The 16257-nt window shown below is 39.5% G+C and overlaps 1 protein-coding gene across 40 annotated transcripts in view; it reads right to left on the minus strand.

Annotated features, from left to right (window-relative positions):
- The window catches only part of LOC127942950 (protein shisa-5), a 173506-nt gene extending 158337 nt beyond the window's left edge, over positions 1-15169 (minus strand). For 5 of the 40 annotated variants that reach the window (XR_008149494.1, XR_008149491.1, XM_052539015.1 and 2 more), the window contains exons 1-4: positions 14865-15051; positions 14551-14713; positions 10293-10361; positions 9453-9577 (exon numbers count right to left, since the gene is read on the minus strand). Coding sequence is in view for 25 of the 40 variants with exons in the window: in XM_052539015.1 (XP_052394975.1) it covers positions 9453-9577; positions 10293-10361; positions 14551-14713; positions 14865-14925 (418 nt within the window). In the remaining 15 variants the exon portion in view is untranslated. Of the gene's footprint in view, positions 1-5091; positions 6474-6556; positions 6752-9452; positions 9578-10292; positions 10362-14550; positions 14714-14864 lie in introns of all 40 variants that reach the window. The other 35 variants (XM_052539013.1, XM_052539011.1, XM_052539012.1 and 32 more) reach the window with 27 other exon arrangements.
- Positions 15170-16257: the final 1088 nt, after the last annotated feature.

Raw genomic sequence — 16257 nt, forward strand, 5'->3', positions numbered from 1 at the left:
ACGAGGATGAAGAGGGTTCAAGAGTTCAGGTAGGTTTAATAATGGCGTTCAGGCAAGTGAGGAGATCGGTGCAAGACCAGACGATGAGTGATGGTGACTGATGGCTTTATATGTGGTTCTGGTGATGATGCACAGGAGTTCAGAATTCGGGTGATTGGGGACGAGTGGGTGTGGCGTAAGTGTCCGATTCCGGGAGTGTAGAAGGTGTGGCTGTGACAGCTGTTATGTTTTGAGCCCAGACTAACTTAAATGGTCATAAATATGTGTACTTCACGTTGCACAAGGCTTAATTTCTTTTATTATTATTATTATTATTATTATTAACCATATAAATGAATTAAACAATTTAACTATGTGACATTATAATATAAAACCAATATTAAAAACATCCCTGTTATTGCACAATGCTCCGTTTTTTGAATGACCTTTTTGTGTGTTTTATAATAATTGTACAACTTTTAATTTATGCAATAATATAAATCCATTAAACGATAACACCATTTGATCTAAAGGTATCAAACCAGCTGTAAAATATTCAGAATATTATTCCCTATAATTCACAATACCCTATAATGCACAATATTTTTCTGATTATGCCTTTATTGTTTTTATATACAATATTGAATCCATATTTTTCATGTTAATTAAACCATATCCACTTTAATTAGATTCTGACTCCGTTTGAGATACATGTATCAAACCAACTGTAAAATTTTTCGAATATTATTATAAACGTTTTGATCATAAATTACTGACTGTACAATACTGGACAATGATGTAATCTGCAGAATTTACACTTCAGTTGTGATACTACAGTGTAAAGTGTGCATACATTAAGTGCAGGTGTTTTTATATCACTTTATTACTGAAAGACACCGACTTCAGGACTTCAGAAAAAATAGATGGCATTTTAATTCAACCTTGTATGTAATGTCTGATAAAGCAGGATTTTTTTGTGTGTGTGTGGAGCTGTTCCCGGCGAAACCTTGATCTGTACCACTCCAACAGCGACTCCTGCTGGCAGACAATGAGTTTGCATCGGTTTTTATACATTGCCGCCTGAGACTGTACTATGGTATAAATTCAACTGTATAACAGTCTCACTGCAATTCATGTTATGATGATAGAATTAAATAAAAATACATATGCATAATACATATCTGTACATAGTAAATGCATGCAAGCATGTTCTAGTACTCCCCAAAATAGTATAATATTGTGTAATAATATAATTATAAGCCTGAATATATATTGTCTAATACATAAATGTAAATCTGAATATATAGTTACAAGTCTGAATCTATAAATGTATATTTGAATATAAATGTATAAATTTGAACAGAGACATAAATCTGAATATATAAATATAAATTAAAGTGCTGACAGGAGAGTGAGCATGCAGGACCTGTTATGCCACGTTTCCATCGAAATTACCCGGAACCAGGAACTTTTTTTCCCAGGAACTTTTTTTCCCAGGAACTTTTTTCCCCCCAGAACTGTTGCTTTCTGCGTTTCCACCATGGTGTAAAGTACCAGGAAGATTAGACAAATAGACTGGTGACGTAGGTCTGCACACGTTTCTCAATACAAAGTACGCTGATTTTGGACGTGCATCCTTGGTAGTGCGGACTTTGTGCATTCGTAGGATTGTGTGTGTCTTACCCTGGTAAATACGTGCTGAACGTGGTGCTTCGTTAGCATTTGCCTATCGCGGGAATGCCCAGTTTCGATCTGCTAAATAGTGAGGCATGGCCAGCTGACTTCAATCACAGGTAATCAGGCAAACACAAAAGCGGTAGGTTTCACCGCGGCAGCGGTTGGGGCAGCCCTCGTGTGAAGACAATCGACTCTACCTGCGCGACTCCACCGAGCAAGGACACCGACAGGGCATTTGAGTATTGCTTTTCCCCCCTTTCTTTACTTTTTGTATAGCTTGTTCTCAAATATTTCTTACACTTGTAGTCACTGTGTGATTCAGATCTCTACTATTACTACTAACACTCGAAGAGCACGCTATGTACATTGCAGGACGGCCTGTCTGACAAACCTACGGCCTGTCCCTCTGACCTCTACTACTACGCTCTCTATTCCAGTTGGTCTCTGGAACTGCCAGTCTGCAGTTAACAAAGCAGACTTCATTTCTTCTATTGCTACTCATTCCGGTCTCAACCTCATGGCACTGACTGAGACTTGGATCAAACCTGAAGATACTGCCACCCCTCCAGCCCTCTCCACTAATTTCACTTGTTCCCTAACTCCTTGTATCACTGGGAGGGATGGAGGTACGGGTCTCCTTATATCAAAAGAATGGAAATTTGATCTTCAGGAATCACCTACAGGTAATGGTTCATTTGAATCACATGCCATTACTGTAACCCACCCTGTCAAAATCCACTTTGTGGTCATTTATCGTCCCCCAGGTTAATTGGGAAACTTCTTAGAGGGGTTGGATGTGCTGCTATCAAACTTTCCTGAAGATGGTACTCCTCTGGTACTGCTAGGAGACTTCAACATCCACCTTGATAAACCCCAGGCTGCTGACTTCAACACTCTGCTCGCCTCATTTGATCTCAAGCTAATGTCTACTACAGCGACTCACAAATCAGGCAACCAACTGGACCTCATCTACACACGCTTTTGCTCTGTGGACAACTCTTCAGTTGCTCCACTGCACACCTCAGACGACTTCCTCATTACTGCTAACCTAGCACTTACTCCTGAAGTGGCACACACTCCAACGCAGGTCACCTTTCGACGGAACCTACGCTCACTCTCTCCATCTCGCCTATCTGCTGTGGTTTCATCCTCTCTTCCACCATTCTCTCAGTTTTCTGCTCTGGACACGAACAGCGATACGGACACTCTTTGCTCCACTTTAACATCTTGCTTGGACAACTTTTGCCCACTGACGTCTCGGCCAGCATGCACCACCACATCTGCCCCTGGCTGTCCGAGGTTCTCCGTGAACATCGCTATAAACTCAGGGCTGCAGAGAGGAAATGGCAGAAATCAAGAAACTCTGAAAATGTCTTCACTGCTAAAACATCCTACTACCACAACAAAATTAACAGCTGTCGTGACGCTCGGACACTCTTCAAGACTTTCTCTTCTCTTCTTAATCCACCGCCACCACCTCCTCCATCGACTCTTAAAGCGGATGACTTTGCAGTTTACTTCACAAATAAGACAAGATCTATCAGTGACCAATTCTCCACACCTCAGACTGAGGACAACTTCACAATGACCGATGCTCTCTTTCTCCTCCTCCTCCCCTACTGTCAGAGATGGACGTTTCCAAACTTCTCCTGTCCAATCATCCTACTACTTGTCCACTTGATCCGATCCCCACTCACCTCCCTCAAGCGATCTCTTCTTCAGTCATACCTTCACTTACTATTGTAATGCTCTACTGGCGGGCCTTCCTGCATGTACTGTCAAGCCTCTGCAATTGATCCAGAATGCAGCAGCGAGGGTTGTCTTCAATGAGCCAAAAAAAGCTCACGTTAATCCTCTCCTCATCATGTTACACTGGCTACCAGTAGCCACTCGCATCAAATTCAAGGTACTGGTGCTTGCCTACAAGATAACTCACTGGTTAAATCTTATGTGCCCTCCAGAAGTTTGCACTCTGCAAGTGAACAATGCCTTGTGGTGCCATCCCAAAGAAGTTCAAAATCCCTCCCAATCTCAATTCGTACAGCTAATTTTTTTTTTCAATTAGTCTTTACTCATTTTCAAGAAAGATCTAAAGATTCATCTTTTTGTGAAAAATGGGATATCAAACACCTCTGCCTCCTTTCGTTTTCATTTAAAGGGTAACTAAACCCCTGGTCAGAGCCTGACTCCACCCACTGGCAACATTTCAAAAATGCTGAAAAGTGGGCAGAGCACAGCGGAGATAGATGGGTTAAACCGAGGGCGGGGCTGAGCGGGTGGGGTGTGAACCTGAGACACGCAGTAAACGGATTGATTGACAGCTGCTGTCAGAGTCGCTAAAATGGAGAGTGACTGTAGTGACGCAAGTAGCTTTGCAACCGAGCGTTCATTTGAAGTAGAGGACTTTTCTCCCCCACCTTCACCTGAAGTGGAGGATGTTGAGGTATCTGTGGCATGAGCCATATCAATTCGAGCCACTGGCTCAAACTGCGGTCTTAACTCCTGCACTTTTCAGCGCAAGCTGTGTGGAGAAGTCCATTACCACCTCCATTGCGTTGGAGAAGCAATCCCGCGTTAAAATGCAGTTTGCACACTCCAGCTCTAGGCGGGAACTCGCGGTCTTCCAGGCCAAGTGCATGCAACCACTGGTGCCTAATTTTAAAGTCTGCTGGAAAACTATGCAGTCCAGCAGTGCTGTTGCAACCAGCAACACTACACATACGTACCATCCTGACCATTGTACTAAATACAGATAAATCTAAGCCAACTTGAAGCTATCCTAACTGATGCAATACTATGCAACTAACTATGCTTCTAACAATATTAACATTACACTAACAACTATGCTAATTAACTATATAAGCTACACAAAATCTAAATAAGTATATAAATGCTATGCTAAAAAGATGCTATAATAGTCTATCCTGGTCGCTTTCAATACTCGCAATTCCAACTCCTGTCCTGACTCACTACAGTGATTTTGACGGAACAAGATGGTTTTATACTACCAAGGGGCGTGGTAGCTCGTACCAAGGGGCGTGGTGAGCTGGAAACTGCTTACATCACTTGTTGTCACCGCAACATCCAATAGGAAAAATCAACTGCAGTAGCCACAGTTCAACCTGAAGAGGGCAGCACTCAAGACGTTTTTACACCAGATATTGTAGAATTAAAACACTTCATACTCAAATGTCAAAAAAGTTACTTGAATCAATGAACCGCACTAATAAAGCCCCATTCTTACAGATCATTAACTAAAAAAAAGTTGGTTTAGGGTTTAGTTACCATTTAAACATAATAACAGCTGCAGAAATGTACTTAGTTCAGGGAAATGTGTATATATATATAGTCATTACAATGAAACTAAATGATATAAATTTGACTTTTTATTTTCATTTTAACATATAGATAAATTGAATACAGACCAAAGCTAACCTGTTAGATTTACCCAAAATGAATTATATTTTATGTTTAACCATTAAAAAGAGACATCAGAGCCAGCGGCACACATCAGAAGATCTAGCCGAGGTGAGGCTGCTCTCGGCGGATACATGAGGACTGAGCTCTCGCTGATCACGTGGAGCTCACGTCTCAGAGATCGGCGAAACACATTTTTAAATAGGCGCCGTCTTTATAAATAAACCACAGATTTGAGTTTTAAACAACTACATTCTCACCTTACATACTTTTAAAATTATATTTCATGACACAATAACAGTAATATTTTGAAAATGATCCCAATAAATGGTCGTTGAACCCAGCCAATGCTGCGTGAACTCAACCAATCAGGATGTTTAGCGCCCAAGTCCCGCCCCCGAAATTTCACACATATAAAACATATAAAACACCAATTTAACATATTCACAAATGTATAGCCATTTAAACAAATTGACTGCATCTCAAAAAAGCAATATCACCTGAAACAGTAAAATACAATCTGAAAAGGCACTGCAAATGTTGGGACGGGGGTTTCTTAATGCTTTAATAAAGGTTAAAAAAGTAATGTTTTTCCTAACTTAACAGCCATTCTGTGCTTGAAAACGAGTGTGTGGGTTTAAACTTGTTGGTACAGAATGTCAGTGGGACTCATGACATAATTGTGAAAGTTTTGTGTGACACTCATTGTTATTCAAAACGCGGTTGCATTTATACCCTCAAAAGGAAAAAAAATAGTTGACACTTCCTTTATATATAATCACACTTCCTGCCATTTGAAATTCAGAAAAAAAACCTTTATGCAAACTCAACAGAATTACATGAGCTGTAACTAAAGAAAATTAACTAACAAAAATAATGAAAATAAAATAAAGATGGCAAGTTATATTTTACATTTTTAGTATATTTAATTTTATATTGTATATCAGTGTATACCAGAATTATTAATACCGAAGGCAGAAAACACTAATATAAATCTTAAACTGCAACTATTTTCACTCATTGCTTGTACATTTTCATGTAAAACTTTCTATAGTAATCATTTATTTATTTTTTAATAAAATGAAAGAAATTGAAATAAAACTAAATAACTAAAATTAAAAAACTAATAACCCTGACCATAGCACATAGTCTTGTATAATGCACATTTTTACTGCCTTGCGAAACTGTGTCAAACACCACAATCCAGCAGTGACTGATTTGACAGATGGTTGCAGTTTAGTAACCGGTTTTTGGTGGCTGCATGTAGTCGGGGTTGTAAGCCGGCTGATTCAATGTCTCTGAAAGGATAGGAGCAGCACCCGGCTGGTCAGGTGACTTCATGGGGTACATGGCCTGGCCTCCATTATATGCACCCTGAATAGTGGGATATCCAGGACTCGCTGGAAACAGTAAAAGACACTAGTTACTTTCACAGAAAAGACTACTACATGGTCTCAGTCTATCCAGCACTAGGTGTTCTTACTGGCCATGTCATACGAGGGTGGGGGTTCTGGTGCATATGACTGTCCCTGATATGGTGCTGTCTGCATAGGCTGACCCCTGTAACCTGCTTGAGTCGGCACTGGTTGGTATTGTGGGTACTGGCCTCCCTGCATTACCGGCTGCGGCTGAATGGATTGTGTATTCATGACTGTAGTTACATGTGTTTCATCCACAGCTGTTAAAAAAAAAGACAGAAGTCAATTAATAATTCAATAATTAGTATCCTGAATCATCTATAAACCCCATTAACCCAGAGAGTCGGACTCTCAGTCGAAGGGTTGTGAGTTCGAGTCCCGGGCCGGCAGGAATTGTGGGTGGGGGTAGTGCATGAACAGTTCTCTCTCCACTTTCAATAACATGACTTAGGTGCCCTTGAGCAAGGCATTGAACCCCCAACTGCTCCCCGGGCGCCGCAACATAAATGGCTGCCCACTGCTCCGGGTGTGTGTTCACTGTGTGTGTGTGTGTGTGTGTGTGTGTTCACTGCTCTGTGTGTGTGCACTTCGGATGGGTTAAATGCAGAGCATGAATCCTGAGAATGTGTCACCATACTTGGCTGAATGTCATGTCACGTAAGCTTCGATTTTTTTGTTTTTTTAAATCCTAAAACATCACAATAATCCAAAAGCAGTCCACAGCACTCCAGTCCATCAATTAATGTTTTGTGAAGACACAAGCCACACGTTTCCAAGAAAAAAAAAATCTATCAAAGACATTCTTTACTTTAAACCATCGCTTCTGGACAAAATTAACCATAACAGCACTTTCTCCTGTAAAAAAAAAAGTCCAAAGTCTCACATCAAACTCCACCAACATATTGGTTTAGAACTAGAATGATTGGTCTGTGGATATTTCTCTCGCGATTCAGACAAGAGGTTTATTTCGGTACACTTTCATTATAAGTGTATTCTTAAGGAATTATAATGAATACATAATGCATTATAAAAAGCTCATGTTCATCTCATGAATATTAATAAGAACAGTTTTAATATACTATAATATTAACTTAGTTGTGGTTCTAGCTTTTAAGAGTATGATGATTTATAACACAATGAAACATGTTGCATCCACATTTATGATGGATTATAATGTATAAAGTCTCATATCTTGCCATTTTTCTGAAACTACTTTACTTAAAGCGATCAAAGACCACTTATAAGTAGTAGTTTTATGATAATAATAATAATGGTAAAAAAGAAATTCTCTCAAACAGCCATAAGATCAGATATCAGATCAGATGAATGTTTGACATGTGCTTTGTACTATTTTATAATGCATTATGCATTCATTATAATGCTTTTTTTTTTTTACTGGAGATAGAAATATTATGGATAGAGGACTTGCATTTTGGCCAAAAGTGACAATTTAAGGTTATAAAGCATCTTATTGATTGATTTGTTTCTTATTAACACTTTTAGCCTCACTAGTTAATGGACTGGAGTCATGTAAACTACAGGTGCATCTTAATACATTAGAATGACATGGAAAAGTTAACTTCTTTCTGTAATTCAATTCAAATTGTGAAATTCATGTAGGCTACTAAATAAATTCAGTGCAAACAGACTGAAGTAGTTTTAGTCTTTGGTTCTTTTAATTGTGACGATTTTGGCTCACATTTAACAAAAACCCACCAGTTGACTATCTCAACAAGTTAGGCCAATAAGAAAAAAAAACTTTTTAAGTGAATTGTTGGCCTTCTGGAAAGTGTGTTCATTTACTGTACATGTACTCAATACTTCGTAGCGGCTCCTTTTGCTTTAATTTCTGCCTCAATTCAGCATGGCATGGAGGTGATCAGTTTGTGTCACTGCTGAGGTGGTATGAACCCCAGGTTTCTTTGACAGTGGCCTTCAGCTCCTCTGCATTATTTGGTCTCTTGTTTCTCATTTTCCTCTTGACAATAGCCCATAGATTCTCTCTGGGGTTCAGGTCTGGTGAGTTTGCTGGCCAGTCAAGCACACCAACATCATGGTCATTTTACCTTGGACTTTGGACTAATGGGCAACAGACCAGTTCTTCTTCTCCTTAGTCCAGGTGAGACATCTCTGATGTTGTCTGTGGTTCATCAAATTCCTCGACACGTCTGTGTGTGGCGGCTCTTGATGCCTTGACCCCAGCCTCAATGCACTACTTGTGAAGTTCACTTAAATTCTTGAATCGACTTTGCTTCACAATCCTCATTAGGCTGCGGTTCTCTCGGTTGGTTGTGCATCTTTTTCTTCCACAATTTTTCCTTCCATTCAACTTTCTGCTAACATGCTTGGATACAGCACTCTGTGAACAGCCAGCTTCTTTGGCAATGAATGTTTATGGCTTACCCTCCTTGTGAAGGGTGTCAGTGATTGTCTTCTGGACAACTGTCAGATCAGCAGTCTTCCCCAAGATTGTGTAGCCTAGTGAATCAAATTGAGAGACCATTTTGAAGCCTCAGGAAACCTTTGCAGGTGTTTTGAGTTGATTAGCTGATTCACATTTCACCCTATTCTAATTGGTCGAGGTTGAAATTGTGGGTTTTTGTTAAATGTGGGTAAATGCCACAATTAAAATAACCAAAAACTTAAAGTACTTCAGTCTGTGTGCATTGAACTTTATTTACACAAGTTTCATAATTTGAGTTGAATAACTGAAATAAATGAACTTTTCCACAACATTCTAATTTACTGAGATGCACCTGTACTTGTGGATCATTGTGATGTTTTTATCAGCTGTTTGGACTCCTTTTGACAACACCCATTCACTGCAGAGGATTCGGCAGTGATAATATTTCTCCAAATCTTTTTGGATCAAGAAACAAACTTATCTACATCTTGAATGGCCTGAGGACAATTACATTTTCAGTTTTTGTTAAAGTATTTCATTACCACTTAAACACTTACGTCTGGGTTTTACACACGTTTGATAGATACAGCAGCCGGGGCAGCAGCAACAGCAGATGAAGAAAAAGATGACGAAGACCACAGCCCCTACTATTGATAAAGTAACGCCAATACTGGTTTTGCTGCTGGACAGATAAAAACATTAAGTTACAAGCATTAGAAAAAGCATCTTTTGTGTAAAAAGTATATTTGATCTATAATTGAATCTATAAATCTTATTTATATGAAAATGTTATTAATTAACATTTTATTTTTCGATTAATTTAATGAAACCACTATGGTTTCAATAAAACACACTGGTTAGTTTGCTTTGTGCTTAGATTAGATTATTAAAAACATAATATCATTATAAACCGTTATCAAATCAGGTTTCAAATCAGGGTCACTATTGCAAACATTGCCACAAAAAAAACGAAAAAAATTTGTTTAACTACTTTGATCAAGCCCCGTCTTGCCTTGGTTAACGCACTCAAAAATGTAAAGGTTGCATCATACTACTTCTCTCCTCTGCCTAAGCTTTAAATTGACCAAAACAAAACTGCTTTTTAAAGTGTTTGTTCTGTAAGTGACAAAGTCGCTGTTAAAAGCGTAACTTGCACCTACAGGGAGTAGGGTGCTTTTTGCAAACTACATTAACATTTCAGTGAAAAAATTACAACCTCAGAAGGAAACGTTGGGTAATGCAAGAAAATGGAAGGACAGAACCAGATGCAATGCTGGAAATGCAAGTAAATTTGAAGATATGGTTTGAGATTTACATCAACGATTAGACTAAGCTCAAAAACCGATATTAAAGGATTAATTCACCCAAAAATGAAAACTAATTTGTGTTTTACTCACCTATGAAGCATGTCAGGCAGTGGTGTGCTGTCAGTGCCAGCAGGGCCTTCTCTGCTTATCCTATAAAAACTAATAGGTTTTTAAAAAAAATTATTATTTAGGTATCATTTTATTGTGTAATGTCCACAAAATGACCTATGATTAGTTTCTTTGAGGTTGAACTGGAATATCCTACATAAAAAAAAAAGGAATGTGGCCAGCACATATAGACTGTAATAACCGGGCCAGTACTACAGATAATGCTTCCCTTTTGTTCAAAGTCATCGAATCAGATTTGTAATGAGCTTTAGTAACAGTATACAAACTTCATCATCACAGGAAGAAAAAGGCGGGAACCGGCGGACATTCAAATAAAAACTTTAATAACAAAATAAACACACAACAGTGTGACAGCCCCGTCACAGATGACGGCCGCGCACAAACAAAAACCAAACACAAAATAAAGCCCAGGCCTGGTCCTCTCTCATCCTTCACTGTCGTCGCTCCTATTTTATATCCTCCTGATCTCCTCCGTGGGACTCCAGACCGGTGAGTGTCACAGGTGTCGCTCATTTCTAATCACTCCACCGGCCTCGCTCCATTTCCACGGCTCTATGCCTAGTATGGCTGTCAAAATTGCTCAAAAATTACGTTCGAGTATTCCCTCTAAAAACACACGAATATTCGAACTATTCAAACATCTAGTTACGCATGTTGTCAATGAAGCACATTACGTCAATAAAAGGACAAAATAATACAAAGAGACATAACTACTTGTGTAGGTAGTCTATTTAAGTTTAAACGTATGACAACGTATTACCTACACAAAAACAAGGAAATCAACTAATGGCCAAGACTGCAGACCTCACGCTCTCTCACCCTCATGTTATCTGCGCATAATGGTTTAAATGAACAAACTAATTTTTGTGCAAGTAATTTAAGGTCGCGACTGTTGTCCCAAATATAGCAGGCTTCATTCGGTGATTGAAGTTTTACAGCATATAGAACTGGCATTGAATGCTCCGAGCGAGCTGTGCTGTGGTAAACATGGAACTTTTCTTTGACATGAAACGATAAATAAATAAACCTCGTATCCATTGCTTGACAGAACTCCCCGAAGCCTGCCTAATCCACGATACTGATCAGTCTCATGTCCTTACAAATGAACTAAATTATTTTATCCGTTATGGCCTCTTGTCGTGTTGCAGACAAAGAGCTTGCGGCGGGCGATGCAAAGTAGCGTTAAGTGTCAAGACGTAACGGTTTAGCTGGAGTTCCACACATTATGCCATGCTCATTTGGGTGCACGTTTTTGAGATGTGACCTCATGTTGCTAGTGGTCGAATGGCATGCTAACTGTATCTTAAATAGCTTGCATACAACTTTATCTCGCGGGTCAACAATTTGACCTCATTTTCTCTGCTGCGGTCGAGTTGGGCTCTGCACTTGTAGGAATCTTCCATGAAGACGCGTCATCTTTCAGCAGTGATGCTGTGACAGACAGTGCGACTCCTGTGAGGCTGTGACCTGTCCCTGAACCCTCAGGCGCGCTAGCGCGCCCACTCGCAAAGGAGACAGCCACGCCTCTACTACTGCGGGCCTTTTTTTCCACATTTTTTTGTTATTCGAATATTCATTTTCACCTTCGAAATTAGTTTTTTTAAAACTATTCGAATACATATTCGAATTTAGAATATTCGTTGACAGCCCTACGGCCTAGCCCCACTCATCACCTAGCCCAATTTGGTAACACTGCGTCCATCGTTTAGTTGGAAATTTCCAAGCCACTGTCACCAGCGCCTCTACACCAGATCTTGCTGCGATCTGCCTTTTTTAAGGCGCTCTTTTGCAAACAAAAGAGAAATAACTGAAGGATAAACTACTTCAACTGAATTCACTGACAATAGTTTTGTGCGCCATTTTAAAGAATATATCAATGAGTGGCTAACAGCTAGCACAACAACTTATTTGGCCATGTTTATTTTTTTAATACGAGTAAAGGGACATTGAATGACAGACGCATTGACTTTATTTACAAGTGACAGGTGAGTGCTTTATTATTTGATGAGTATTGATTCATGCACATTGTTATGGAGGTGTAAGTGGTGATACTGTGGCGTGGTGTGTGGATGTCCAGCATTTGTACAGTTCTGCTGCTGTTGAACGCGTTGTCATTTTAGAGTGACGTGAATGTTCATAGTGAATCGTGTATTGGTGGATTACTCCTACTGATCCATGTAGGGATATCTTCTCTGAATTTAACCCAACCCCCATCTAGCCTACTGTTGAAATCGTTGATCAGCTGTCATTGTTGTTGAGAGCCTGTGTTCCGCATAATACGCAAATTAATATGCATATGGCATATTAGCTTTTACAGAGGTGTGTAAGATAGATGTGTAAGGGTATGTAGGTATGTAGGTTATCCTGACAGGATAACTTTTAATATTAATCAGACTGGATACGCTGCGTGTGCCTCAAATAAGGACTTACAGCAGCTACAAGTTTATGCACTATTATACATAATCGACACGAGTGCTTCAAAAAAGGACTTACAATGACTTAAAAAGATACAGAACAGCTGCAACTGTATATGCACTATTAGTGGCCATTCACATATCACGTATTTTTCGCACTCTAGTTTGTTATTTCCAATGTAGGCACGCGCTCATAATGGAAGCGATCGTTTTTTTCCAGAGCCATAAAGAGAGATATATACATAAAGATGTCTCTATATGGCTGTTTTTTTTCCAGGTGCTTCCGCACTGCATCGAGTTAAAAACATCTCAACTTTTCAGAGCCGCAAGCGCACCGCGGGTCATGTGACAAGAACCAACCAATCAGCTTCATCCTTTCCCGTAACAACTTTGAAAGCTCAGACAAGATGAAGGAACAGCTGACCATAGCTATATATGGATTGCCATTTTGAAATACATTTAGAGCTACTGCTAGCGATTTTTAGTGCTGCAAACATAGACCGTAAAAGAAATGGACACAGCGACCCCATTGGAACTCAACTGAGACAATTGAAGCCAATTTTTAGTGTTTTTTAGCACTTCCGTTTCTGACGCGCAGACTCAAACGAAGCTTGACGACGTCAGCAACCTGTCTGCCAGATGTAAATCTTCTAGTAGCTGTGCGTGCAAACTGCCATCGTTAATCTTGCAGAGACGGCGAGCTTGAGCGGGGAGTTCTTTGTCGTGAGTGAGCAGGAGTAAGTATTCTGATTAATTATTTTGTATAGTATTTTAAAATGTAACGCCAGTACGCCATATTAAGTTAATTGCCTGCGAGTTTCTCCTCCTGTCTGTACGGTAATGCGACAGAGAGTCGAGTGGTTATGACGCAATCGCGAGCCTATTTTTTACAAAAACTGTTTCTACGGGGCCATAATGTAACATAGAAGGTAATGGAGCCCTTTATACATTGTCGTGTATTTTTAGAAATAAATAATGGACAAACGGAGTCTTTAAACGCCTCAGATGTAAAGTTATTCAACTGCCCGAGCACTTTGGAAAGAAGGAGAAAGCGGTTTTAGGCGCGATTGTGAACAGCCCCTTATACTTTACCAACACAAATTGATAGGTCAAACTGAGCAGCGCTGCTTATTTCCGATGCACCCCAAGCTTTTTTAATCCTTAACAAACAGCCATGTATATTGGCTCTTCCAGTCTCTCCACTCACTACACAATTTCTTAATAAAACCAAAATTAATTAAACTGCCTTGTTTTCTTTTTGCCCTTGCTATGATGCTATAACTGCAAAATGAATTAAGGACTTTGCGCGTGATAAATGGCCTCCAGCGTTTATTTTTTTTCTACGAATCTAGTGCGTACTATCATAAGTGGAATTTGCAGCCCAGCGTCCCACCACCTTGATGCTCATTACAAGAATAGCATGTATAGTAATCTTTATTGAAGTAAATTAGGTTTTATTCGCCGTCATGCATGAATGAATAATATTTTTGCTATTTTACACTTAGTACTGCATCATGATCACATTACACAACTGAAATTGCACTTCTAAATATTCACACTGTCAATATTTTTTGAGACCCCCCAAAATTTCAAATTTCTCGTTTTTGGGGGAGCCCATGTGTCATTAAGGGGAGCCGAGCTCCCCCGAGCTCCCCCTAGCTCCCCCGTAGTTCGCACTATGTATACACACACACACACACACATGTAATTTCTTATAAACCATTTTGGTTTGGAATTACGTGAGGGTGTATAAAAAGTAACTTTTGGGTCTCATGGACAATTGTATTAAGAAAGAAAATCCTTACATAGTGCACATATCTTGCATATCATCGGATAACCTCGAATATGTAGAGGAGCAGCAGTATCTGTGATCGCAGTTTCCACAGCAGTGCTCCAAAAACCTGCAGGTAAGCGAAGACCTGTACACGTTATCCCTGGTGAAGTAGCTCTTACAGTCCTCTCCTAAACCTAAAAGAACAACAGGGACCTTAAAACGTGAACATAGTTTAAAAAGTCCCGATAAATGAAGTGCTGTATAAATGATTTTTGTACTTGGCGCCATCGGTAAACCGCCCAAACGCATATTTAAAATGTTTCTTTGATTTTGTAATAAACTTACCGTCTGTTACCGTGAATAAACCCGCAGACAGGAGCAGAAGAACCGCTGAGGCGGACGCCATCGCGCTGCTCTTCCTCTTCAACTAACTTCTCTTGGTGTTCACACTGGGCGTCTAAATTTGGGCTGGGAAAGAAGAATCGATTCCAAGGCGATTCCAAATCGACTCTTGTTTATGATTTTTTTTTTTACACAAACCGCGCCCATGTAGCCGATTTCATTTGTCAACAAGAAATAAAGTTCAAACTAAATAAATGGATCCAGTCGTGAAACAGAGTATGGTTTAGGGTAGGATGATTACTTCAGCATTGTGTAGGCAATCAGCGACTGACCCAACGAAATCTAGAATCGTGTGCATGAGTCTGTTCCTTAACAAAACGCTTTTAGAATTTAACAGGAATTTATGCTATAGTTTTATGATACTGGATTAAATATATGTATATCCCTATGTATCTACCCACATACATACGTGTATGTATACGTGTGTTTCGCAATACGTATAATTCGATTCTTGGAATCGATTCTTTCGATTCCAGAAAAAAGAATCAGGAATCGGAATCGAACAGTCCTAGTCTAAAGAACCATTCATACAGACGGTTGGTCTGGGAACGCCCCGGGAACACCCCGTCACGTGATCTGAATTTAGCCCGTGGGGGAAAACATTGCCTTGGCGACGATTGAAATACATTGGACAAACAATCCGAAGAGCTGCTGTGTCGTTATCTGTACCTCCAATAAACTAACAAATTATGAATTGAAGTTTTACATCCTAAGAAACATACAGAACCGGAAAGGAGAACAAAATGGCTACAAGCAATAAGTTGAATAAGTTGTGAGGATGATCAAGGGAAGTTGTGGAATCCCAAGACTAAGCATGTGTATGTGTGCAGTCGGCATTACATCATCATAGGCATGCTACGTTAACATTGTGTACATTATTAACGTTATCAAAACTGTGTAAGGTTGTTTCAGAAAGTGGTATGCATATATAATTAGCCTTATCATTCCCTTCCCTTGAGCAAGTCACCGAACCCCCAGCTGCTCCAAGTGTCTGTTCACAGTGTGTGTGTGTGTGTGCACAATTTAAATTTACCATAAATTGAGTGCAGGTGTTTTTACATCACTTTATTTCTGAAAGACACCGACTTCGGGACTTCAGAAAAATTGATGTCATTTTAATCTTGTATGTAATGTCTGTTTTTTTTTTGTTTTTTTGAAGCTGTTGTGTGTGGAGCTGTTCCTGCTGGCAGACAATGAGTGTTTCAGTTTTCATACATATACCGCCTTATAAATAAATTAAATTCATGTTATTGTGATATAATTAAATAAAAATACCTATGTATAAAACATAATACATATCTGTACATAGTAAATGCAAGAATGTTCTAGTACTCCC

This window comes from Carassius gibelio, chromosome A22, assembly GCF_023724105.1.
Source record: "Carassius gibelio isolate Cgi1373 ecotype wild population from Czech Republic chromosome A22, carGib1.2-hapl.c, whole genome shotgun sequence".
Taxonomy (NCBI): domain Eukaryota; kingdom Metazoa; phylum Chordata; class Actinopteri; order Cypriniformes; family Cyprinidae; genus Carassius; species Carassius gibelio.